The sequence below is a fragment of the Leuciscus leuciscus genome, assembly GCF_965113295.1.
Source record: "Leuciscus leuciscus genome assembly, chromosome: 7".
In the NCBI taxonomy this organism is placed as follows: Eukaryota; Metazoa; Chordata; class Actinopteri; order Cypriniformes; family Leuciscidae; genus Leuciscus; species Leuciscus leuciscus.
Window position 1 is genome coordinate 16,210,655 of NC_138731.1, and position 24,077 is coordinate 16,234,731.

General features: G+C 38.5%; 1 protein-coding gene across 11 annotated transcripts in view; it reads left to right on the plus strand.

Annotated features, from left to right (window-relative positions):
- dgkh (diacylglycerol kinase, eta) overlaps window positions 1–24,077 on the plus strand; it is a 93,105-nt gene that overhangs the window by 33,467 nt on the left and 35,561 nt on the right. For 7 of the 11 annotated variants that reach the window (XM_082175032.1, XM_082175031.1, XM_082175030.1 and 4 more), the window contains 6 exons: window positions 1,582–1,662; window positions 14,864–14,968; window positions 15,720–15,852; window positions 21,232–21,338; window positions 21,457–21,582; window positions 21,662–21,764. In XM_082175032.1, the coding sequence (XP_082031158.1) occupies window positions 1,582–1,662; window positions 14,864–14,968; window positions 15,720–15,852; window positions 21,232–21,338; window positions 21,457–21,582; window positions 21,662–21,764 (655 nt within the window). Of the gene's footprint in view, window positions 1–1,581; window positions 1,663–2,017; window positions 5,921–5,952; window positions 6,186–14,863; window positions 14,969–15,719; window positions 15,853–21,231; window positions 21,339–21,456; window positions 21,583–21,661; window positions 21,765–24,077 lie in introns of those variants that run through there. The other 4 variants (XM_082175036.1, XM_082175029.1, XM_082175037.1 and 1 more) reach the window with 4 other exon arrangements.

Here is a 24,077-nt window from a genome sequence, read left to right on the forward strand (position 1 = left end):
AGGAGAGCTGGGAGTTACGCCACAGACCTCACAGGCAGAAACGAGGTGGCCGATCACACTGCTGTGCTCAGACAAGGGGCTTTTGTTTGTATTGGCATGGCACTCGGGTCTGTGACAGACTCGGCAAAGCCAACGCAGAGGCCTGCTCTTCATGCTGTAGAGCGGCCAGGCCCACATATCATAAATAGGATGTCACACTGTTTACACCGCCTGAGTATACAACCATCCTTTACTCAAATATCTGCCAATCACCAAAACAAACCTTCAGTGATTCTATTGAAACTTGATGGAAAGGACTCAGGGAGCCTGGAAATACACATTTTATCTTTCAAATGCAAATGTTTTTTTTGGAGTTCATTCGTGAACTTGACAATAGAGGACTGGGTGGTATTATGGTACACACAGTATCGTATCACTACAGTAGACATGTGTCAGCTGGTTGATGTTTGAGGTCAATGACATGATGTTATTATTATTATTATTTTGTCTGGATCACAAAATACATTGTTATAAAAAAAGTTTAAAAAGTTCAGTAAGATTTGAATAAAACAAAATTGATCAAATGTTACAGGAAAGACTTTTACATTGTTGCAAACATTGTTTTATCTTCAATAACATTTTTTTTTTTTTTTTTAGCACAATTGTTTTTAACATTGATAATAATACTAAATGCTTCTTGAGCAGCAAATCAGCATATTAGAATGATTTCTAAAGGATCATGTGACACTGAAGACTGGAGGAATGATGCTAACAAATTCAGCTTTGCATCACAGGAATAAATTATATTTTAAAATATATTCACATAGAAATCTGTTATTTTAAATTGTAATAATATTTCACAATATTTACTGTATTTTTGATCAAATAAATGCAGACTCTGTGAGCTTTTTTATGCACTGAATAATCTGATCTTTTTTGTTTGTGCCCGTCAAGTTGCAAATAAAAAATTATTAAATTGAATTAATTTCGATTATGAGAGATACCATTTCCGTGACAAAAAAATGACAATATTCTACAATATGTTTGCTCATACTCCGCAGTCCTAATTATGACTGAAGAAAATGACAAATGTTTTGTTATCAGTGGTTTCTAACATCCCGGCTCAAACTGAAAGTGGTGTATGGTATCATATATCAGGCCTTTAGTTCTTGCTCTCTGCGCTGATGGAGTAGATCATGACGCACCCAGCTGTCTGCGATCCATCTTAAACTCATATAACACACACAGTACACGCATGTCAGCGCATAGGATAAGGCAGGGATGGGCAACGTCGGTCCTGCAGAGTTTAGCTTACAACCCTGAAAGAAAAAACTCAGTAATCCTGAAGACATTGTGCTTGTTCAGATGTGTTTGATCAGGGTTGGAGCTGAACTCTGCTGGACAGCAACACTCCAGGGCCGACGTTGCCCATCCCTGGGATAAGCAATATTTCAATAAGCTCATTTTTGTTTCATTTCAATAGAACAGTATCAATGTGCATAAGATGTTTGCTTTGGTAGACATTGTCAATGACAGCTAATGCTGTTGCGGCTCTGTGATCATCCATGTTTACTGATCTCCTCTTTCTCCTCCTGTTCACAGTCTCTTATTTTCGACGAAGTGGATCTTTCAGATGCGAGTGTTGCCGAATCAAGCACAAAGAATGTCAACAACAGTTTCACGGTAAGAGGAGATACATATCTATACTAGTGCTGTCAGATCGATTAATCGCATCTAACATAAAAGTTTATATATATACTGTACATTTATGTAAGTTGCGATTAATCGAATTTATAACAGTACTAATGTAAACATAAAAATTGGATTATATTATATTATATTATATTATATTATATTATATTATATTATATTATATTATATTATATTATATTATATTATATTATATTAGTTATATTAGTTATATTATGTTGTATTATAATTATTCAGTGTCGTTGTTAGCTGTATTTTCATTGAGCGGTGGTATATAAATATCCAAACCTGTTTACTATGAACCTTTTCACAGACTGTGACAATGCACTAATACTGTTTTTTTAACATTGTAATTCTAGTAATTTTTTTATGAATTTTCATAAAAAAATATTTAATTTTTTTTTTTTTACATTATACTTTGTGTTTTATCTTAACATATAAAAAAAAAATCGTAACTTTAGAGAGTAAGAGAAACACTAAGGGCCCTATCTTGCACCCAGCGCAATTGACTTTGTACACCGACGCATGTATCTTTCCTATTTTGCACCCGCGCAAAGCGGACTTTTCCCTCCACAGAAGCACGTCGGTTAACTAAGAAATACACTTGCGCTCCCGGGGGCGGTTCAGCGCAAAGAGGAGGCGTGTTCCGGCGCAAACGTTCCTTCATGCTATTTTGCAGGTTTAGAAAACAATTGCGCCACTAACCAGGAAAAAATTGTTTAAAGTCAGTGGCGCGTTGCGCATGTTATTCATATGCTATTTTAAGGGCGCATGCTTGGCCATAATCAATGTAGCGGGTGCACAACGCGCACTTTGATTCTCTCATCTACACAGAAGCAGCAGTTTTCATTTTTGCAAATCATACATTATTACGATAGATAGATAGATAGATAGATAGATAGATAGATAGATAGATAGATAGATAGATAGATAGATAGATAGATAGATAGATAGATAGATAGACAATTTATTATAAAAGCATACATCTAACTTACACATTTACCCAAATTATCATACGCCTGTTTAACCGAAGTTAATTTGGGTGGGTTTCTCCATCCCCAATGTCCCTGACGAGACCATCGGTCTCCTCGGCTGTGAACCGATCCTGGCGCGCGCCTGGCAAATCCGCCGTTACAATAGCAATCCGCTTTAGAACAAGCGCGCCTGCTCTTAAAGGGAATGTGAGATGACGCTCTGATTGGTTTATTTCACGTTACGCCCAAACCACACCTATGAATAATGAAGCTACTTCAGACCAACCCCTTTTAGATTTGCGCCGGGCGCAAGAGGCATTTATCCCGCCGGGAAAATAGCAACAGCGCCCAAGACCCGCCCACAAAGTTACTTGCGCTTTGCGCTTGACACTTGCGTTTCAGATCGTTAAAATAGGGCCCTAAGAGAGTGTTTGTAAAACATTGGAGGGAGTGACAGAAATGTTGGCTTCTTTCTGTCTTCTCTCTTCACCCTAGCAACCATTTAGATCAGCCTAGCAACTGTATAGGAACATGAAAGCCATATCTCAGCACCAGAACATTGTAGTAACTTAGCAACCCTAAGCCTCTATTGACTTTGGGCAGTGTAATCTTATCATAGCAACTCCCTAGCAACTCCCTTTGAAACTTAGCAACCACATAGCAACCACACAAACACCCTAGCAACCACCCAGAACACCTTACCCACATTGTAGTGGATTTTTCTTTTGCTATTGGATCAATTGGGAATGCAAACAATTTTGTAGACTTTCATTCACCACTATAGAAAAAAGAAAAGAAAAATATTTCTTCTTTTCATAAAAGAAAGTATTATCAATAAAGGTTACTTATTTTCCACACAGTGAAAAGAGCAAATGCTGCCTAAGGGAAGACTTGTCGTGCTTTTCCATGCTATGGTATCTGTGTGTGTTAGTGAGCAAGTAAACATGTGTCATCAGCTGAGATCAAACGGGACGAGGAGCAGCGACTGTGGTCATGTCCTTCTAAAAACGGCAGGCCAGCTCCCCAGGCACGGCTATAAAAAGAAACAGCGGAGGACTAAGAAAGCTCAGAGGAGAAACAGGGGCTATTTTTAGCAGCAGAGATGTTAGTGCTCCACTGAGCACGCTTTGGATGATTTGATCGCTGGCGTATATTGTTTAACAGAGGGCTGGCCGTGTGGACGCGTGTGTAACGCACGTGCTCTGAGGTAGTTGCTGCGCACCGCCTCGTTTAACAAATGCTTTTTCCCCTCAGAAAAAAAGAAATCGCCCACTGCCAGGAAAAACAACAGATGCTCATTATACTTATAAATTATTGAGAGGCCCATGCTGAGGCTTTTTTTAGAAATAAAGTGCATGTTCTTGTTCTGCAGGGAGATCTGCTGATTTCAGAAATACATTACACTCTTCTGAGCATCTGAAACCCACTCGAAAACCTGTTTGAAAACATTATTATTCGGACCCTGTGGTGCAGAAATGACACACTTGTCTTTTGGGAGAATTTTCTCTGTGGTGGTTGATTGTCCTCCCGAGGCTCTTGAAGGTTATATTGCTCTTTCATGTCTCTGGAGACTTAATTGAGTTCTCCGTAATGTTTTGATGAAGTAGCAACAGATGTGTCTCCTAACATTGTGTGGTAGAAATAAAAATAGTCACAAATGAAACAGTTGTTGATATAAATTAACAGTTTAAGCTATACAATGAATATGTATAGCATAGCTTGGATTATTTGGTCTTGGAATAATTTGATGAGAAAAGTTTGAGCTCATATTGAGAAGACTTTTGATTGCAGAATTCTTGTTGTACAATATCTTGAGCACAAATCTGATCATTAAATCACCAATAATGCGATTATTTCTAATAATCAGAGTAAGGTTTAATCGCAGTAAGATGTTTAGGCCTACATGGCACAAGCAGAATTTTTCACTCCAGTTTACATGCAGTTTTCATTTGTCTAATTATTCGCTAATGATAGGCATAGTCTCCATTTGCACGTAATCTCATTGCTGTATATTATATTATATTATATTATATTATATTATATTATATTATATTATATTATATTATATTATATTATATTATATTATATTATATTATATTATATAGGCAAATAATTAAGAGTCTATGACTGCATCATTATTGCAGTGATTATTATGTTTCTAGATGGAGTGTGTAGCTTTTCATTTCTTAAACAAGCATGTAGGAAGACACATCATGGCCATATTCCAGGATGACAATGTCAAGATTCATCAGGCTCAAATTGTGAAAGAATGGTTGGGAGGAAGCATGAAGAATCATTTTCACACATGAATTGGCAGCTCTGAGTCCAGACCTTAAATTCATTGGAAGTCTTTGGGATGTCCTGGAGGAGACTTTACAGAGTGCTGGACTCTTGCATTGTCGGTACAAGATCTTGACCAAAAATGTATGCGCCTTTTGATGGAAATGTTATTTTCATCAAGAGGTTCATCAATGTTTGCTCAATATCTTATATTGACAATGCAAGAGTCAAGCTCTAAAAATAGTCACTAAGGAGACAGTTATTGACAAAGTAAGAGTATAATCTATACGGTTAATGTGTATAGCATTGCTTGGATCATTTGGTCTTGTTTGATTCAAATTGAGAAGACTTTTGATTGCAGATTTCTTGTACAATATCTCAAGCACAAATCCGGGTTTGTGACATTATTGAGATATCACTGGGTCTAATTCTCAGAAGAAAACCTGAAAAGCAGTAGACACAAGCTAAAGTCTCCATTTGCACTTAATCTTGTTGCTCTCTAGGAGACAAAATGGGTTTCCTTTTTGAGTTTCTTTCCCGCAGCAGGCACCTTTTCATAATACGCAGCCACTTTTGGCTTCATTTTTTTCTCAGTGTACTAACCAACTGCTTTGTAGTCTTGCTGTGTTCTTTCTGTTGCTAAAAATAGCTCACAGCCCTGTGAAGAGAGAGGGAGAGAGAGAGAGAGAGGGAGAGAGAGCGAGAGAGAGAGAAGTGATCTGTCTGCGGAACAAAAGGAAATCCTCGGAGTGATGTCACTCAATAACACCTCCCGGTGAAGGGATTCAGTCTGAGCGAGGGAGTGAAAGACACAGAGGACACAGGCACAGCGAGTGATGGGAAGAGGTGAACGCTAGCTTGCTCTCTTTAGTGACTCGCTTCTGCTTGACTTGGCAAGCGCTCCGGGGACAGTTGCAATGGAGAACAGCGTTCAGCCTGGAAACAAACACACGCGACTTCTTTAGGACAGCCTCTTGGTATGCAGGAATTGTTCTTTATCCGTACATCGAAATTTGTGCTTGTGCGCGTGTGTTTGGCCATGTGGAAGTGTTCAGTGCGGCGGTACATGTGACATCGCATGTGTCTCCGGTGGGCTGTTCCTTGAGCGGTGGAGGGTTCTGCAGAGGTTGGGGAGGGTGAGGGATCCTGAGAAACCAGGCTCAACACACACACACACTCACACACTCACAGGCATCAGCTCACGATAACAGAAGCAGCGGTGCAGTTGAGAGCGGATCGCTGGTGAGTGCACTACACACACACACACGGCATATGCATGAACACCGTATCCCGATGAGTGTGTGTCTACACACGCTTGACATCTGGGTTCTGCTCGCTAGCGGAATGGAAACTTGTCTCTTTGTGAACACTGACATTGTCCGCTTTGGTTTCTGAGCATGTAAGAGGAAAGGCAGGACGCTGCATCTTGATGTACATGTGAGCGAGGCAAACCTTCCAGCAGCAAGTGCTTTTTATCGCTTGTTTTCGAGAGCAAGATTCCATTATACTAAGTTGGCACCGGCTAGAGCTTTAAAGGGGATGCGCATAAATGGATTTGTCATTTTGTATTTATGTTTTAATGGCGCAGACTGATGCATATCTTATCGTTAGCTGGTACGCAATTGCGAGAGACTTACAGCAGCTTCAGTGCAGCATTAAAATGAGGGAATGTCATGCTCCGTGTGTGTCCATGTTGGTACTTGATGCAAAACGTATCCATGGACTTTTTCATTTTTTTAAATCAGATTTTAGATTGAAACTTGCATGAATGTATAAGGGAAGGTCTTAGGTCCTGGTCACCATTTTTTAAAAATAATTCTCCATATTTAATCAGCTTTTTGCTTTTAGTAGTTCGTTTTAAATGGTCCTGCCCTTTAATTTTAAATTATTTTTAATTTTAATTATTTAATTATTTAATTATTTTCCATTTTTAAAAGTATCTTCCTTGTGGTTTTCTATAATTGTTCATGTAGTGTCTATTAATTATTCTATGTAGTCTTTATAATTATTATGATACATGCCTAATAATGATAAATACTCTTCAAAGTAGTGTTTAATAAAGTTCTAGATGGAAATTAGTTTTTCAAACTGCAGGACAGTTAGCTGTTTTAAAAGGACAAAGCAGAATTCTGTGTCATTTTTACAGGTCCTTTGTAAACAGATCGATCGGCGTAAGACGGAGGTGTGGTAGTGTTTTATCCGTGATGTTCTACATTGTCCTGTCTAATGGAGCTCATTTAATGATGAATTATATTAGAAAGTCAGGTGAGGCAAACCAGATCAATCCAGGAACAATGATAATGAAATCTACATGATAAAACCAGACTGATATTGGGAAATATTATTATAAAATGACTTTGTTGATACGGCCCTAATGATCTTCCGCAAGAAAAACGAGCCTGACACGCCTGAGATTAAAGTCCATAAATAGACTGAGCTAGATCTAATGAAATAATAATCAATTTTGTCCAGAGGGAATCCGCTGGCTCACTAACGTGAAATAATGTAGACTTTAAGAGGTACGTATAGAGAGAGTGCTTTAATTAAATGCAGTATCTCTTTCTTGTGGTATGAAAACACTGTGTACTGGTGCAAACAGACAGAGATGATGAATTCTGTATTGGGTGTACTTAACCTTGATGGAGAAGGCACTTTAACATGCAACAGGGGTCAGACAGCTAAATATTAAGCCTATATATATACTACTGTTCAAACGTTTGGGAACGGTAAGAATTTTTGTAAGAAGTCTCTTAAAATGCTCACACTGCTGCATTTATTTGATCAAAAATACTGTTATTGAAATGTTATTACAATTTAAAATAATTGTTTTTATTTTAATATATTCCAGTGATGGTAAAGCTGAATTTTCAGCATCATTACGCTGCATCAGAAATCATTTTAATATGCTGATTGATTTGCTGCTCACTGTTGGTAGTACTCAATTGTTAATAATAGTTCTCATTCTTATCAATGTTGAAAACAGCTGTGCTGCTTAATATTTTTGTGGAAACCGTGATAAATAAATAAATAAATAAAAGGATTCTTTGATGAATAGAAAGTTCATAAGAACAGCGTTTATTAGGGATGCACCAAATTGTTGCTACCAACTATTTTCGCTTTTGGGCCGAAATGGTTTTGGTGTGCCTAGATCAGTGACCGAAACACACTTTTAATTAGCGCTTCTCCAATGTGTTCAGCGCCTATTTCGTGACACAACATGGATAAGCTACTACAGTTAAACATGTCTGCTGTGTGCACACTAGCTTTGGATTGACAATATTCCTTTCTCGATTTTAATCGGTAATGATATGGTTTCCTAAATCTGAAGTCTTTTCTGTTGATGTGTGAACAAAACTTCACTAAACATTAGTAGTGCGTACCATCCAATAATGGCAAAAAGCTTTGTGACTTTTAATATGAAGCAAATTCTCAACAATAAAATTCTGTCGATTTTATTATGAGATTCAAACAATAAATTTAGTTTTGCCGCTCTTTAATACGGCGTGACAATTGCTATAGCGCCTCAGCTCAAGTGGATAAAGCGCACGTGAACCGATCATCTCATCATCTCTTTACTACTAGTTATAGCACATAATAAACATGGGTGAACACCAAAATGTATGTTCAAAGATACATTACAACTTACTGAAATAAATACTGTCTCATGTAATCATTTCAACCGGGAAAGACATCAATAAAACTGCTTGTAGGCTATACAGTATCACTTACCTTTACATTTACCTCAAGCAAGCTTAGACTCATTAGTTAGCTTAAGCAAGAATAACTCTAAAAAAGAGCATTTTGTTAAATATATGCACTGTATTACACATTAATTATATTTTTACTTAACCTGTTAGTGATATCTTCATTATTTAATGTAGGCTATTTGAATAAGTCTGTCATGAAAACAAGTTATTAGTTTATTGTTGTTTAAATGTTTATATTTCACCAACAATCTCGAGCAATTCTGTTATTTAAAAAGAAAATATATAAAACTGCCTTGTGTGCAATTTAAATATTTGTACAACTCAGTTTGAGCTATTTGAGTGTTTGTTATTAAATATGTTTGATTAAATAATTAATTGATTATTAATTGATTATTTATTTTCGGTTTCCGGCCAAGTGCATCCTGAATTTTCGGTTTTGGCCCGAAATTATTATTATTATTATTTGTTTTTTAAATGTCTTTATTGTCAATCTTCTGTCAATCTTTTGATCAATCTAAATCTGAATAAAAGTGTTAATAATTTTTTTTTTTTTATCTTACTGATTATAGAAAGTGAGAATTCCAGTAGGATTCTCAATAGATCCTTGTTACCTTAAAGTTGTTGTCTTAAAGAGATTTTTACCTTATCTAACCCTTAATATGACCGGCTCTCATATTAGCTAAATTGTTTATTTAGGTTGCCTGACAAAAAATAAATAATAATAAATAAATGTATTATAATAATAATAATGCATGCTTCATTGATTTAGGACTAGCTTTGTGGTTTTGTGGTTCTTTTTATAACACTAACACCAAGAACAATTAACTGGCATTGATATCTTACTGAATCTGAAGTGCTGTCCAAACGGTTTCCATCAAATCGCGTTGGCGACTCAAATGACGTTTTCTCACAGACGATCATTAAAGGTTTAATCTGTTGACTCTAGAATGTTCTATCGTTGATTAGGTCAGACTCATTCCTGCGTTAAATAAAGCGGCGTTTGTCTCACACGGATGCTCTCTTTGAACTCTCTCCGTCTCTACTGTCCTTTCCTGAGTATTGAACTGGCGCGGTTTCACTTTCCCCAGACAACAATCAGCCTCCTCAGTCAATGACAGTCTCATTGGTCTGAGAGCTGTGAGATTTGAGCGATTCCTTACGTCCTACTGCACCACACACCGCTGCTCTTTTAAATATCACTTCTTTGATCAGTTTCTTATACATCTTTCTACCAAAATGGCTTTGGTTCTCAATTTGCTGGTTTTGCTGGTTCTTTGGCCTGCATTTCAATTGCCTCTAAACTTCTAAACCAATTGATGACAAAACAAGACTGTTAATACATAACTTGCCCACATACAAACACATAAACACAGAGTAGCAATGATGTACAACCTACACATTTTCAAAATCTACTAGTTGGGAGGGTGGATGAACTTTAACTAATTTTAACTGGACGCCTCATATAATTAAGTTGGTTTTGGGTTGTTTTCTGGACCCTGATCCCTGATCCCGAACAGATTAAGCGGGTCCTGAGAGGGGTTTCAAACTTTGCATAATATTTTAATGTAAAGTTAAAAATTTCACAATTTGACTGTTTAAATATATAAATTGTTATATCAATGAGAAAAAAAAAACTCATAAAAGTGTGAGTGGAATTATTTGTATTTTTTACCATTCATTGAATAAAATCCATTGTGTGAGAACAATCGAAAAACCAGCTACTGTTATGTTTAGCTTTTACCCACATTGAATGACAATTTAGCATTATTTAATTGATTTTTACAAACAATGCAGTTCTTCTACGCTGGATCGCTGAGGTTTAAAAACCAAAAAATTCCAAGAAAACATGTTGGATGTCTAGTCAATCAATCTAACCCAACCCAATTCATACGGCTCAGAACTCATTGTAAAATAGACTTTAACGCAATCCTTAGTTCGTCTAAACTCCATTTGAATGTAATCAAGAATTGCAGTGGCGGAGCACAAGAGAAATCACTCAGTGAAGTTGCCGTGTCCTCGGCGCGAGCGGTTGAAGAGGCTTTTAGAGTAAGTGGCTGGCAGGGATGTGCTGGGAGTTGCCCGTGTTTGATTGTGTAAGGGAGAAAGATGAATGCTAATGTGATTACTGCATCACGGCCGGGCATGAAAATTGATAGGTATGTTTTTTTGGCAACAAAAATGAATCAGGTATAAGTAATGAAATAATACGCCTGGAAAATTCCAACAGCTCTTTCTGCAGTTGACAGCGCAGCCTGGACAGTGTGACTTCTTTATTTGTTTTTGTAGAAGATACGTAGCCTCTCATGCTTGTGGTTTAGATCTGCAGTATCTATGGTGAACGTATAAATAAACATGAAGCTTTGCGTCGCAGCTCTCGGACTGAACTGCCCTTCACAGATCCGGGGCTGCACTGCTAAACATGCCTCGCAGAACGCCTGTCATTTACAAGCTAGTAAAGGACAACTGGAGCCTTACATAGCAGCTGCACGGTGAACTGGCACGAGGTGGTATTTACGAAGGAGGCTTCCAATGTCTTCCTGTGGAAGAGATGCTCCTCAGATGACTGGACATCTGCCAGAGACATTCTACGCTCCAAATGACCTTATCTGGTTGGAATTAAGAGTCACCTTTAAGGAGGTTGTTTCGTGAAATCCTGAAGGTTGATAGAGAGACAACTGCAAAGCTTGCTCTTATTTAGCATTTATGCACTGTTTTTTGTCATTTCAATTAATATTTTGGGTTCAGAACAAGTTATGTCTAAAGCATTTATGGTGAAATGTTGACACTCAAAAATATTTTGATATTTTTTTGGGTGGCATTTAGTACAAAAAGTCAGGGTCCCACAACTGTACTTTTATAAGAAAGAAAGAAGTTTCATTAAAAGAAAGTCATGTGGTGCAGCCAGCATCCAGAAACATAAACGCAGGAAATAATATCATAATAAAATAATATAAAATATAAAATAATTGGACCTTTTTATGACATGGAAAGTTTATCTCTGGTTGTAATGGCCTGTTGCGTTACACCCCAAAACATTAACTTGAATGATTTTTATGAATATATGTTTTCTCTGATTCGGGCATGTGTGTTAACAGATATTTTCAAAAGATACTTTTTTGCTTTATTGTGAACTGAAAATAATTTACAGGTACACCGTATTACATTTATAATGGAAGTATCATAAAATTACCATTTAAATATCAATGTCAATTTTATATATCACCATTCAAAACAAGATGAGTTTACCAAAAATAATAATAAAATGAGAAATAAGAATGAATAGACAAAGGTAAACCTTAAAAAAATCTCAGTGAAATTAAATAAAAAAACTTTAAATGCACAGTGATTCAAAAGTATAGCCACTTTTCAAGACTTACTGTATGAGAAAGAAAGAAAGAAAGAAAGAAAGAAAGAAAGAAAGAAAGAAAGAAAGAAAGAAAGAAAGAAAGAAAGAAAGAAAGAAAGAAAGAAAGAAAGAAAAAGAAAGAAATTCTGTCATTATATTTACACTCCTTCATGTCCCTTCAGATCACTGGCTCCATAGACTGTAAGTGCATTAGCGTAACTGCGTATTGATGAGCTGAAATTACTGTTAATCAACATTATTATGCCACAAATGCTGTTGAAAGAATTGTATTGTACCCGGAACATTCTTTTAATGATACCCTGCTAATACCTTACGACTTCATGACTTTGTCTATTGGTAAAGGAAGTCACGCTGAAGTATAGAGACAGAAGCCACTAATGATTTTGTGGTGTTTAGGAGGAAATACAAGCCTGAAAGAACAATGAGTTGGGGAGGGTTGAAACACTCAGATGCAAACCGCAAGAAATAACAAGCCGTGGATGGAGCCTGCCGTCCAAATGGCAAACATAATGAGCTACAACGCTGACATCCACATAACTCTGTTGCGTTTGTAATTCTCTCTCAGCACCTCTGCTGCTGTTAGTGGATATCTACAGTGCATTCCCCTGTAATCCACTCATGCGGCACGACAGCCAGTGCATTTTCTCATTGGGAGATTGTATGGCGTTGTGTAACAGCGATAGCGTTGTTTGGTTGGTAACCACACCTCTGAAAACTCCAGTAACCACCAGATAGGCAAAACCTAATTAGAGTCGGTTCATTCCCCACCATGCCAGATGGTAATGGCTGATTTTCCAAAAATGAGTGAGGCAACTTATAGTTGAGACACTTAAAAAAAAAGAACAGATGGGAGTTATTTATCGCATCCATGTGAGCTCATTATTGCAGCCAGGAATACAAGGTTATTTTGCGGCTCTTTATAATTAGTGAGAACACTGACACTTGTGCTAAGGGAGGATCTGTGATGCCAGTTCATTGTGGATGCAGAGATCGGAAACAAGTAGACATTAGAACAATGGTTTAATGCAACCATTTCAGTCAAGCAGAGCACAAGCAAGATCTCAAGTTTCTCCCAGACAGCAATGAAACTCTAGAAGAGCACACGGAGACTGGAAAAGTTCTGTAGTAATGGGACACGGTTCTTTTAGAATTTCAAAAGAAATCTCAAAAATGTCTCGAACAGTGCTCAGGTTTGTTCAGACTACAAAGTTTGCAATCAAAAGGCAGAGCTCTCAAATTTTGTAGATCATCTCAGCTGTCCACATTCATGTTCTTAATGTAAAAACAAAAAACAAAAATGGACTCATGTTTGAATTCATCCTCTGGAATTTTAAGGATAACAGTCTGAGCCTGACTTAATACTTAAAGGGTTAGTTCACCCAAAAATGAAAATTCTGTCAATAATAACTCACCCTCATGTCCTTCCAAATCCATAAGACTTTTGTTCATCTTTAGAACACAAATGAAGATCTTTTTTGATGAAATCTGAGAGATTTCTGTCCCTCCGTTGATACGCAACTGACTCTTTGACCCTTCAAAAAGTTCATAAAGAGATCGTAAAACTAATCAATACGAATTGAGCAGTTTAGTCCCGATTTTCTGAAGAGACACGAATGCTTTATATGATGAACAGTTTGAATTTAGGCTTTTGTTCACATATGTACATTGATCAGTGAACATAAACAGAAGCTCAACCAAAATTTTGGACTAAACTACTCAATTCATTTGTATTAGTTTTCCGATCTCTTTACGAATTTTCATTGTTGGGTGAACTAACCCTTTAATGAAACCTGAGGGATTCCTGTTCCTCCATTGAAGTCAGTGATCAGTGAACATAAACGAAAGCTCAACTGTACTTGCGTGACACGCAAACCTAATTGGTTCACACGTATCATGCAAGCACATTTAAGCTTCCACTTACCAAATATGATCTGCTCTATGCATGTGCATTGATCAAAGTTTATGTGTGAATAAAAATCTAAGTTAAATCTGTTACGTCGTACATATAAAGCGATCGTGTCTCTTCAGGAGACTCATCAGAAATCGATGTCACGATGTCTTATGAACGTTTGGCGAAATGGACTTTCAGTAGAGGAACAGAAAATGTAATTGAAAATAGCTGATATGCGTGAAAGTCTTATGGGTTTCAAATTAAATTAGGGTAAGTAAATAATTACAGATTGTCATTTTTTGGATGGACTGACCCTTTTACTGAGAACCAAGTCTCTTGAACTATGAAAGAGCAACCTCTGAGGATCGAAAATCGAAACAGTTGGAATTCCCACTGTTTTACCCTGAGATAATTGAATGATTTAGATAATGATTTAAACCCAGTGTACCAACATTGAGAAAATGATTTATGTTGGGATCAGCGGTGTTGTTTCGGTGCAGGTGGTAAGCTGTAATTCCCTGAGGACTGTATCACCTGCTTCACCACGCACGGCGTCGTGGCGAAAACTGTTGTCGGGGTGCTGTGCGCCTCCGCAGTGGCACCGCCGGCGCGTGGAGATGTTAAGGGTGCCGTTATCAATAAATTATAGTGGTATTAAAAGCGCAGAGTTTGACTAGTGTGGAGGCTGCCCCTGTTATGAAACAGGCTTTTAGCATTTTCTCAGGCACTCCGCCTGTCAGCCCAAATCTCGCTCAAGCATCCGAGAGGAAAAGACCTGAGGGGTTGAGGTGGCCGTTTAAGATGAGAAGAGGAGGAGGCAAGGGGTGGGGGGGCTTGTCCCGAGCTTCGTCTTAAAGAGCAGAACGGGGGGGGAAACTCATTGTCAGTCGCAGTCAGTCAGGCAGGAGGGTGAGACACTCCGCTCTCATCTCCCCAGATCTCTGTCTCCCTGTAGGTAATTACACCGTTCCGAAGGCTTATCCTGTGTGCCGAGAACAGGAAAGAAATGGAGGACTGGATCAGCTCGCTGAAATCGGTTCAGTCCAGAGAGCATTACGAGGTAAGAGCACAGTTTGAGTCGAGTTGCATCTTGCATTCTCGCATGCATGTTTGTTGTTTTTCAAGCATACTTCTTCGGTATGAAGCTTAATATGCATCTCTCCCACATCTCAGGTCATGTGTATTTAGGGTGTTAAATCTAGCTTTTAAACCGACCTGCTTTCAAATTTCCTCTTTTCTTCTCAGTGTTAATGAAAAAATGATGTTATCCATTTAAAATAGTTCTGGAAGAAGGGAGTTTTGCTCTATTTGTTTGCTGTTGCTAATTGACTGTGAAAAGCTATGTGTGCATGTGGCGGCTTTTAACATCTGAAACGGTTGGTCGCATGCCAGTAAATGAAAGTGCGGACTGCGGCGTTGAGTGTTGATTGTATGCTCACTTTGATATGAGATGAAGATGGTTATGTAAGACTCTCAGCCCCCGTGTTCTGCAATACCACACCCAGAACTCCACTGGCACCCCCAACTGTGGGCGCAGTCGGCCTCTTAAATCACTGTCCTGTTGCATCAAGGTGCTGCTGGTAGATTCCCGTGCCGGGAGCGCAGATGTTACGGTGGGGGGGGAACCGGTTGTCAGGGAGAGCCGTGGTGTGGTGTTGCAGGCAGGAGGGTTGCACCTGAGGCTAATATACATGTGCCAGTCTGTGTGTTGCATGTGTGTGTGTGAGCTGAAAAGCGTAGTCTTTGTTTTAGGGGCTCTGAAAAAGTCTTATCCTGGCGCTGCCAATTTGTCTTAACTTCTCCTTTGCTAGACGGCACAGTTTAATGTGGAACATTTCTCAGGGATGCACAACTGGTATGCCTGCTCCCACGCTCGCCCCACCTTCTGTAACGTCTGTCGGGACAGCCTCTCAGGGGTCACTTCTCATGGCCTCTCCTGTGAAGGTAAGTGTTTGCCCATCTCTCTCACTCTCTCCTTCTCTCTCTCTCTCTCTCTTCTCAAATCCGTATGTCGGATAATCCCTCTTCAGTTATGAAGCTGCTTCGCTCAGCGCGCTGTCCATCCCCAAAGGTGTCATATTTTCATCAAAGCTGCTCAGGGGTGGTCAGGGATGGTTCAGGGTTACATTAGAGTCGGTTACACTGGTCAGAAATACTTAGTGCAGAAGCACAGCTAATTGAGGAGGAGAAAGGATGCGGATGGAAACGTATTTCGATCAATACACTGACGCCGAGTATCTGTCTTTTATTTGTTTAGAATTTGCATTTCAAGGATATTATGTGTTTGCTTCTTATAATAAAATGCACTCCTGCTGAGGTGCTTCCACATCAATCAGAGAAAAACTCTTGTTGCTTCTCTTGTTTGAGATTTAGAGGTAGAAAACACTGCCGAACACTCCACCTGTCTACCACTTAAAGTCAACTTCAAACACCAATCACAGCCTATTGTACGTCAGTAATCTGACATGTTTTTGAGTAAAACGTATAGTCGTCAATACAAATGGACTTGTAGAATGAGTTTGGATTTTATCCATCTGGAATTCGGATTTGGATAACTATGCCTTATGTGATCAAAAAGCATGTTTTTCGATAAATGACAATTCAAAAATAGCTGTATATTATGATTGAAAAAATTGTCAAATTTTATTACAAATGAAACAAATATTATACATTTTTATCAAATATATTATAAAAAAATAAAAAAATCCATTCCTATATTATATTACATTACATTAATAAAACTAAATAAACTAAAACTACTTTAAAAAATACATAAAAACTATATAGACATTTAAAAAACGTCAATCAAAGTGAATCTGTAAAAAGTCAAGTCACTTTTATTTATATAGTGCTTTATACAATGCAGATTGTTTCAAAGCAGCTTTACAGTGATAATTAGGAAAATGATTAAATTATGCAAACAGAGTTAATTTCGGGTTTAAAGCAGCTCAAACAGTGTCATTGTTCAGCTGAAGTCAGTTCAGTGTTGATTCAGTTCCGTTAAATTAGTTTAATCTATAAAGCAGTTCTGAAGAAAAACAGTGATGTCATCGTTCAGCTCTGTTTAGTTCTCATCCAATAGTGACAGTGCAGTCAGATCAATAATATTGTTGAATATTAAGTGTCTCCAACTAAGCAAGCCAGAGGCGACATTGGCAAGGAGCCAAAACTCCATCAGGTGACAGAATGGAGAAAAAGAAACCTTGGGAGAAACCAGGCTCAGTCAGGGGGCCAGTTCTCATCTGGCCAATGAACGAACACAGTGCCAGTCAGAAATCAGATTGTGGATCGGTAGCATTCATCCAGTTCCTTTTGCTTTAGGATTGGATTCATCACGCCAGTATGGATACAAAAAAAAAGAATAAAAAAAAAGTTTATAAAATATGTTATAATATTGACAGGTGATTTATTTTATTTTAATTTTTTATCATAAACAATCAATCTTGATGTTAAAGTTTGTGGCTAGTTACTTGTAAACTACCCGCATAGGAACATGCTGGCAGGTTAAAACAATCACTAAAAATACCTCATCCAGGGTCATGCATTATGCATGCTAATGGTGTGACATCATGTGGAAAGAGAGTGCTAATTACTTTCAGAGATATGCAGATGGTGCTCATTAAACTCGGCTGACTGTCATTGGCTCTCGCAATGCAGGAAGTAAAAATAGTGAGTTGCTCATTCACGCCTCAGTTTTAATGAGAAATTCAAGTGAAACCCACACTGCATTGTGAATAATACAAGCCTCATCATCATAGTCGTCCTAATGTTTCCTAATGTTGATTTTCCACCTAAACATGAAGAGGCCATTTAGAATTACAGTTTTCTGGAATCACATTGCATTAAGCAAAAGTGGATTTGTGTAGTTGTGCGTGTGGTCGCAGTGGTCTAGAGAGCGATAATTAAGGAGCACTTTCCAGTGCTGTTGTCACGCGCCTGCGTTTCCAGCAAGCAGACTCACTCCTGAGTATTAATTACTGCATGTGTTGCTATAGAAAGATGATCTCATTTCTTTCAACAAACCTCTCATTACTATCTTCAGGCCTGAGAGCTGTTTCTGTTCATATGGAAATATCTTTTGTTTTGACTGTTAACTTACAATGGCGTTAGAGTGGACTATTGAGTGAACAAGAAACATTATTTATAAAACAGATAAGTCTGGTCCTGGATGCTGATTAGTCGACACAGAACTCTAGCTCTGCTAAAGTGCACAATACAGTAACAGTTATCCCTTGTTATTGAAAAGGGCATTATACCACCCCTTTAAGCAGTTTCGTATTTCTTCCTGTCTTTTTGGCTTATTAAAAGATAAAGGAAACTTTTTAGTGTTAAAGCATCAAAATAAAGAGCAAATGATGCTTTAGGTGTGTTGATGTTTTATGTATTTATCATTCTCACACTGCTGCAGAGAATAATGGGAAATGTAGTTGCTTTATGAACTGGCTAAATTGGTTGTATTTTTTGCTTAATCTCTAATTTTTGTTAATAGTACGCAATACTGTATCCATCCAAATTAAGTTGTATAGTGAACATTCACAATAAAAATTGTGATCATTCCAATATGACTTGAAAACAGCAAAAATTATGTACGATTGTTGTATATTTATAGTTGTAAGCACGGATCATTACTTAAACATTACTTAATTACTTCTTAAACAGCTTATTGAATTCCACAGTGTAGTTCATTGGTTCAAAGATATGATGATCTTTATATTCTTGTAAAATCAACACAAGCTTGTACAATTAAATGTCTAGCCCTTGGTTTCCGTGTAAATTTGCGGTATTGTAGCCAAGACCATTTCATTCAAGTCTGAGTCCAGAATAGAAGAAGGTCGAGTCTGAGTCAAGAATGAGACCAGAAGAGGGTTATGTCTGAGTTAAGACAGTGACCAGAAGAGGGTCGAGTCCAAGTCAAGACCTAGATCTGAAGAGGGTCAAGACCGAGACAAGACTGAGATCTGAAGAGGGTAAAGACAGAGACAAGGTCGAGACCAGAAAAGGGTGAAGATTTAGTCAAGCCTGAGACCAGAAAAGTTTTTATTCTGATTCAAGACAGTGACCTGAAGAGGGTCAAGTCCGAATCAAGACCAAGACCAGAAAAGGTTCGAGTCTGATTCAAGCCCAGAAAAGGGTCAAGTCCGAGTCTAGCAGAGGGTCAAGTCTGAATCAAGACAGAGTCCAAATGCTCCCGAGTCCATGAGAAGACCAAGACTGTGGAAATATGGTCTTGGAATCAGACTTTATTTTAGTCTCAAGTACTACAAACTCAATCAGGGAGGCCCAACATAGCACTGGACATTAACTTTGAAGCAGGATTACAAAGACCAGAGTTTACACTGCATTGTGAGACCTACTGACCTACTGGTCAGCAAGTTAGCAGTATTTGATTTGATGTGCTGGGGTCCCAACAAGGCTTCACCATCTTTCCCACCAAGTTCTGACCAGCTTGGCCAGCATGGGAATTCATGCAAGTTTACACCTGTCTTTTCACCAGGGTTCTTTCTAAGTTGAGAGACTTGAAGTTTAGAACGATCATTGCTGCTCATATTTCATTTTGATTTCCTACAGCAGCCAATCAATAAAGATTGATGTGAGACATGGGCCCCAACAAAAGAGGCAAACTCAATATTTCTCACTCTCTAATATGACAGAGACATCCTGTCCATTAGCAGCGCATCGTAAACAGTCTTACGTTCACTCAGCATTACTGAATTGTCTGTAAATGGTTTGCTAACAGCCCCGAAAATGACATTAGAGTGAGTTATTGGAGATTTGTTTTCAGAGCCATGTGAAATGGTCTGAGCGTAGACCAGCTCTGATTACAAGATGAGTGTGGAGCCCAAGCGAGATGAAGCGCTCTCTGATTAGCGTTATGAATCTCTGAAGAGGATGTGTGCGCTCTTGTCTCGATGCATTAGATGTGTCTCCTCATTTATTATTGAGAGACGACATTGCAGAAAGTGGAAATTCCCAATGTCGGACATACCGCGAATGTTCGGCTTCCTTTCCAGTAAACAGCCCCGTTCAGCACATATCCACTCCAAATGCTGGAATACTCAAGGGAGGAAACACTTTCTGTAGTGACTATGTGGCGTCCCGGCTGGCAGGGCTTGGCTGGGCTAAATGCATCTCTGCTCTGGTGTGATTAGCTGTGTCATCACAAATCTGTGTAAATCCAACAGGATATTAGAAGTCCCGGCAGCATATGGAGGCGTAATGCACTCAGACACTGAGATGGGCTGATTTAACTGGATTTGAGGCTTTTTCAGGGTCTGAATCTTGGATTCTGGGCGCCAGTCAGCTCTGCTTGTACAGAACAATCCAGATCCTTAATGTGCAGGACATTTTGTATTTCTGCAACTTGTAGAGACATCTGCACGGATTGCAGCATCTGTGTCAGGAAAGAGCTGAGTGTACATTTCAAGTTCGTAGGAATGGAGGTGGCCACGATAATGTGCCAGAGCGTTACATTATGGAGTAGGAAGCCAGCCAGCCAATCAATCAGCCACTTAATTCTCCTTCTGGAAACGACCAGATGAACATTGCTAACTTGATTAGATCTGCAATGCAATTTAATAGAGGAAATCAACAAAGAACTGGAAGCCATTAGCTTATTGGACCTCACCCACACCGCTGGTGAGGACAGTACAGCGCCAGCGTGGTTAGGCCAAAGTTTCCAGAATATAGAAGAAATCGATGCACAATTCAAAGTGCTTTCTGACATGACAAAAAACTAAATAAGACAAACAGTCTATTGTGTTTCCCTACTTTAGAAAGATTCCCACAGTAAACAGTGCTAATAGAGATTAGAAGTGTAGACTTCTAGATTGCTTTATGTTATAGACCTGAAAATGTTAAAGATGTTCTTGCCAATGCTGCACAAATAATGTAACTGGCTTATTTAGTGTATTTAACGTAAGCTACCCACAGGCGAAACAGTTTAGAGGATCATACATACATAGTGTACAGTAGGCTATGAATTAGGCTTGATGCTGTAGTTAATGTTACCGGTGTTACACGGTGTTCGGCTATACACAGATTACATTACTTGCCCACTTCGGCATCGCCTCCATTGTTAAAATACTTGATTGTCATAAAGATATTCGTTTTTAGCGTTTGGTTTTTCAAATACTTCTTCAAAGTTCTCCTCAGTTGAGCACTGTATATTTTGCTGTTTCATTTTAGCTTGATTAAGGAAGTATTTTTCTGCCATCTTTTATTACCTCATATTTCTTTCTGCTGAAATGATAAAACCTCGATTGTCATATAAGCATTTCAAGGTTACTGCTGGCCAGACTTATAACTAGTATTTCTCTCTTGCAGTGTGTAAATTCAAGGCCCACAAAAGATGCGCAGTCAGGGCCACCAACAACTGCAAATGGACAACGTTGGCCTCTATTGGGAAGGACATCATTGAGGATGAGGATGGGGTGAGTCGCGTAAAGCCTGTGGTTCAGTGAGCTAATGAATAACCTTTAAGTGAACAGAAAAAAGTCAGGTATATAAGTCTGGCGGTGTACATTTCAAATATAATTTTTTTTCCTATAGATTGCGATGCCACATCAATGGCTGGAAGGCAACCTGCCCGTCAGTGCCAAGTGTGCCGTTTGCGACAAAACGTGTGGCAGCGTGCTGCGCTTGCAGGACTGGCGTTGTTTGTGGTGCAAAGCCATGGTAAGAACTACATATCCCAGAATGCCTTATAACTTACTACAGAGATTTTGAACTCTAAAAGCTGTCTGTGCTTGGACAGGTGCACACGGCATGCATGGATCTCTACCCCCGCAAATGTCCCCTCGGCCAGTGCAAAGTGTCCATCATCCCCCCTACCGCCCTCAACAGCATTGACTCAGACGGTAAGACTTTACTCTTCACAAGAGCCAGTTCAAGAGTGTATACACATAAATATTGATAAATAATAATTTAATATATTAATTTAAATAATATTATTTATGTAGTAGATATACTTTATTTGATTGATAACGATTAAAAGGAGGTGATAACGATTTTTTTTTTTTTACATTTATTATTATTATTACTATTATTATCATTATTTTGCTTTACTTTTTGGAGGTTATAAACTTAGTCAAATAAGTTTTTTTTTTTTTTTAAGAGAGTGTATCTATTTTTTCAGTAAATGATTTGTTGGACTAGGGTGGAAGTTTTGAGTTATGAAGTGTTCAATATTGTCTTAGTACATAAAAATCTTTTTTTTTTTTCAAAAGGTCAATGTCACTCAAAATGGATGGTTGCCTGCGTTCTTATGCATGATCACACTCTGGATATAATGTATGATTATGAATCAGGGTGTGTATCTGTGTGGTCCTGGTAAACCCTATATTATGGGGACAAAATGCCCCTACTAAGATGGTAATATCCAAAATCCTTGGCCTTGTGGAGACATTTTTTGGTCCACATGAGGGGAAAATAGCTTATAAATCATAGTGATGTTTTTTGAAAATGTAAAAATGTAGCAAGTTTTCTGTGATGGGTAGGTTTAGGGGTAGGGGATAGAATATACAGTTTGTACAGCATTAAAAATCATTATGTATATGGAATGTCCCCTGAAAACATGAAAACGTGTGTATGTGTGTGAGTGAAGTGGTGGGAGGAGCTCAGGTGGTGGGCTGCTATAGATATAGCTCATTAGCTTTGCTAATTCCCTGGCTGCATGAAGAGCAATATCTTTTTCATTACACCTCTGACATCTTCTGATTTGATCATACAGATAGGATGTTTTTTTTTCCTTTCCTGAGAGACACTTTGTTCCTTTATTTTTCTTTCCATCTCCCCGGCATGTGTCAGGGCGGTGTGGAAAGTCACTTTCCCTCAGAGCATCTATTCCCGACGCATGTAAACATAACCACCTCTGGTGGACCATGTGCTTGGAAAATTCAAGATGAGAGCAAACAAAAGCACTCTCCCATACCGGCTCTCTCTATCTCTTTCTGCATTATTATCCTGCTGCTGAGGAAGATTCATACCTTGCCTGTTTGCTCAGTCAGCCTGTCTCGGAGCATATGCCACTGATTTCCAGGAAATTGCACATTGCCTTTTATTGACACCTATATGAATGCTATTTAGAGCCACTTCATGCTCAATATCTTGAAGGTTTAAAAAAGCTAAATGACTGTGTCCAAAAGCTGAAATATTCTGCTTTCTCAAGTTGTATGGGTAGAAACATGTGAATTCAGTTTTTGTGCAACATCCTATCAACTGAGATGCCGCCTTCTGGTCAATTTTGAAAGGATTCATAGTGTTCTTTGCATGGAATATTGTGCCATCAACAAAAGAGCTTTAATGGCTTTAATTTCAGAAGCTCTTATTTATTTATTATTTATTTTTAGAACTGACTTGGTACTGAAGCACTAGTACTTTTGACACTGGTTATTGCTATAGTTATCATTCTTGGTGTGAACAGGCTTGTCATTTGTGTCACTGGGCAGCTTGGTTTTCAAACACAGCCATTGATTCATTGTTTATGAGTTTTGCAATACATTTCCTCCTCCCCTACCACGAAATGCTCGCTCTGTCTGGGTACGCTTAAATAAACAGTAAGGACACTAAAGCCTGGTTTCACAAACAGGGCTTATATTAAGCCAGGATTAGGCTTTAGTTCAATTAGGACATTTTAGTATATTTTATAAACGTGCCTTAGAAAAACACATTACTGGGGTGATCTTGAGACAAAACAATGACATGGACATCTTTTAAGATACACTATATTGCCAAAAGTTTTGGGACGTCTGCCTTTACATGCATATGAACTTTAATTACATCCCATTCTTAATCCGTAGGGTTTAATATGGAGTTGGTCCACCCTTTGCAGCTATAACAGCTTCAACTCTTCTGGGAAGGCTTTCCACAAGATTTAGGAGTGTGTTTATGGGAATTTTTTACTATTCTTCTAGAAGCACATTTGTGAAGTCAGGCACTGATGTTGGACGAGAAGGCCTGGCTTGCTGTCTCCGCTCTAATTCATCCCAAAGGTGTTCTATCGGGTTGAGATGCAGGCCAGTCAAGTTCCTCCAAACCAAACTCGCTCATCCATATCTTTATGGTCCTTGCTTTGTGCACTGGTGCGCAGTCATGTTGGAACAGGAAGGGACCATCCCCAAACTGTTCCCACAAAGTTGGGAGCATGAAATTGTCCAAAATGTCTTGGTATG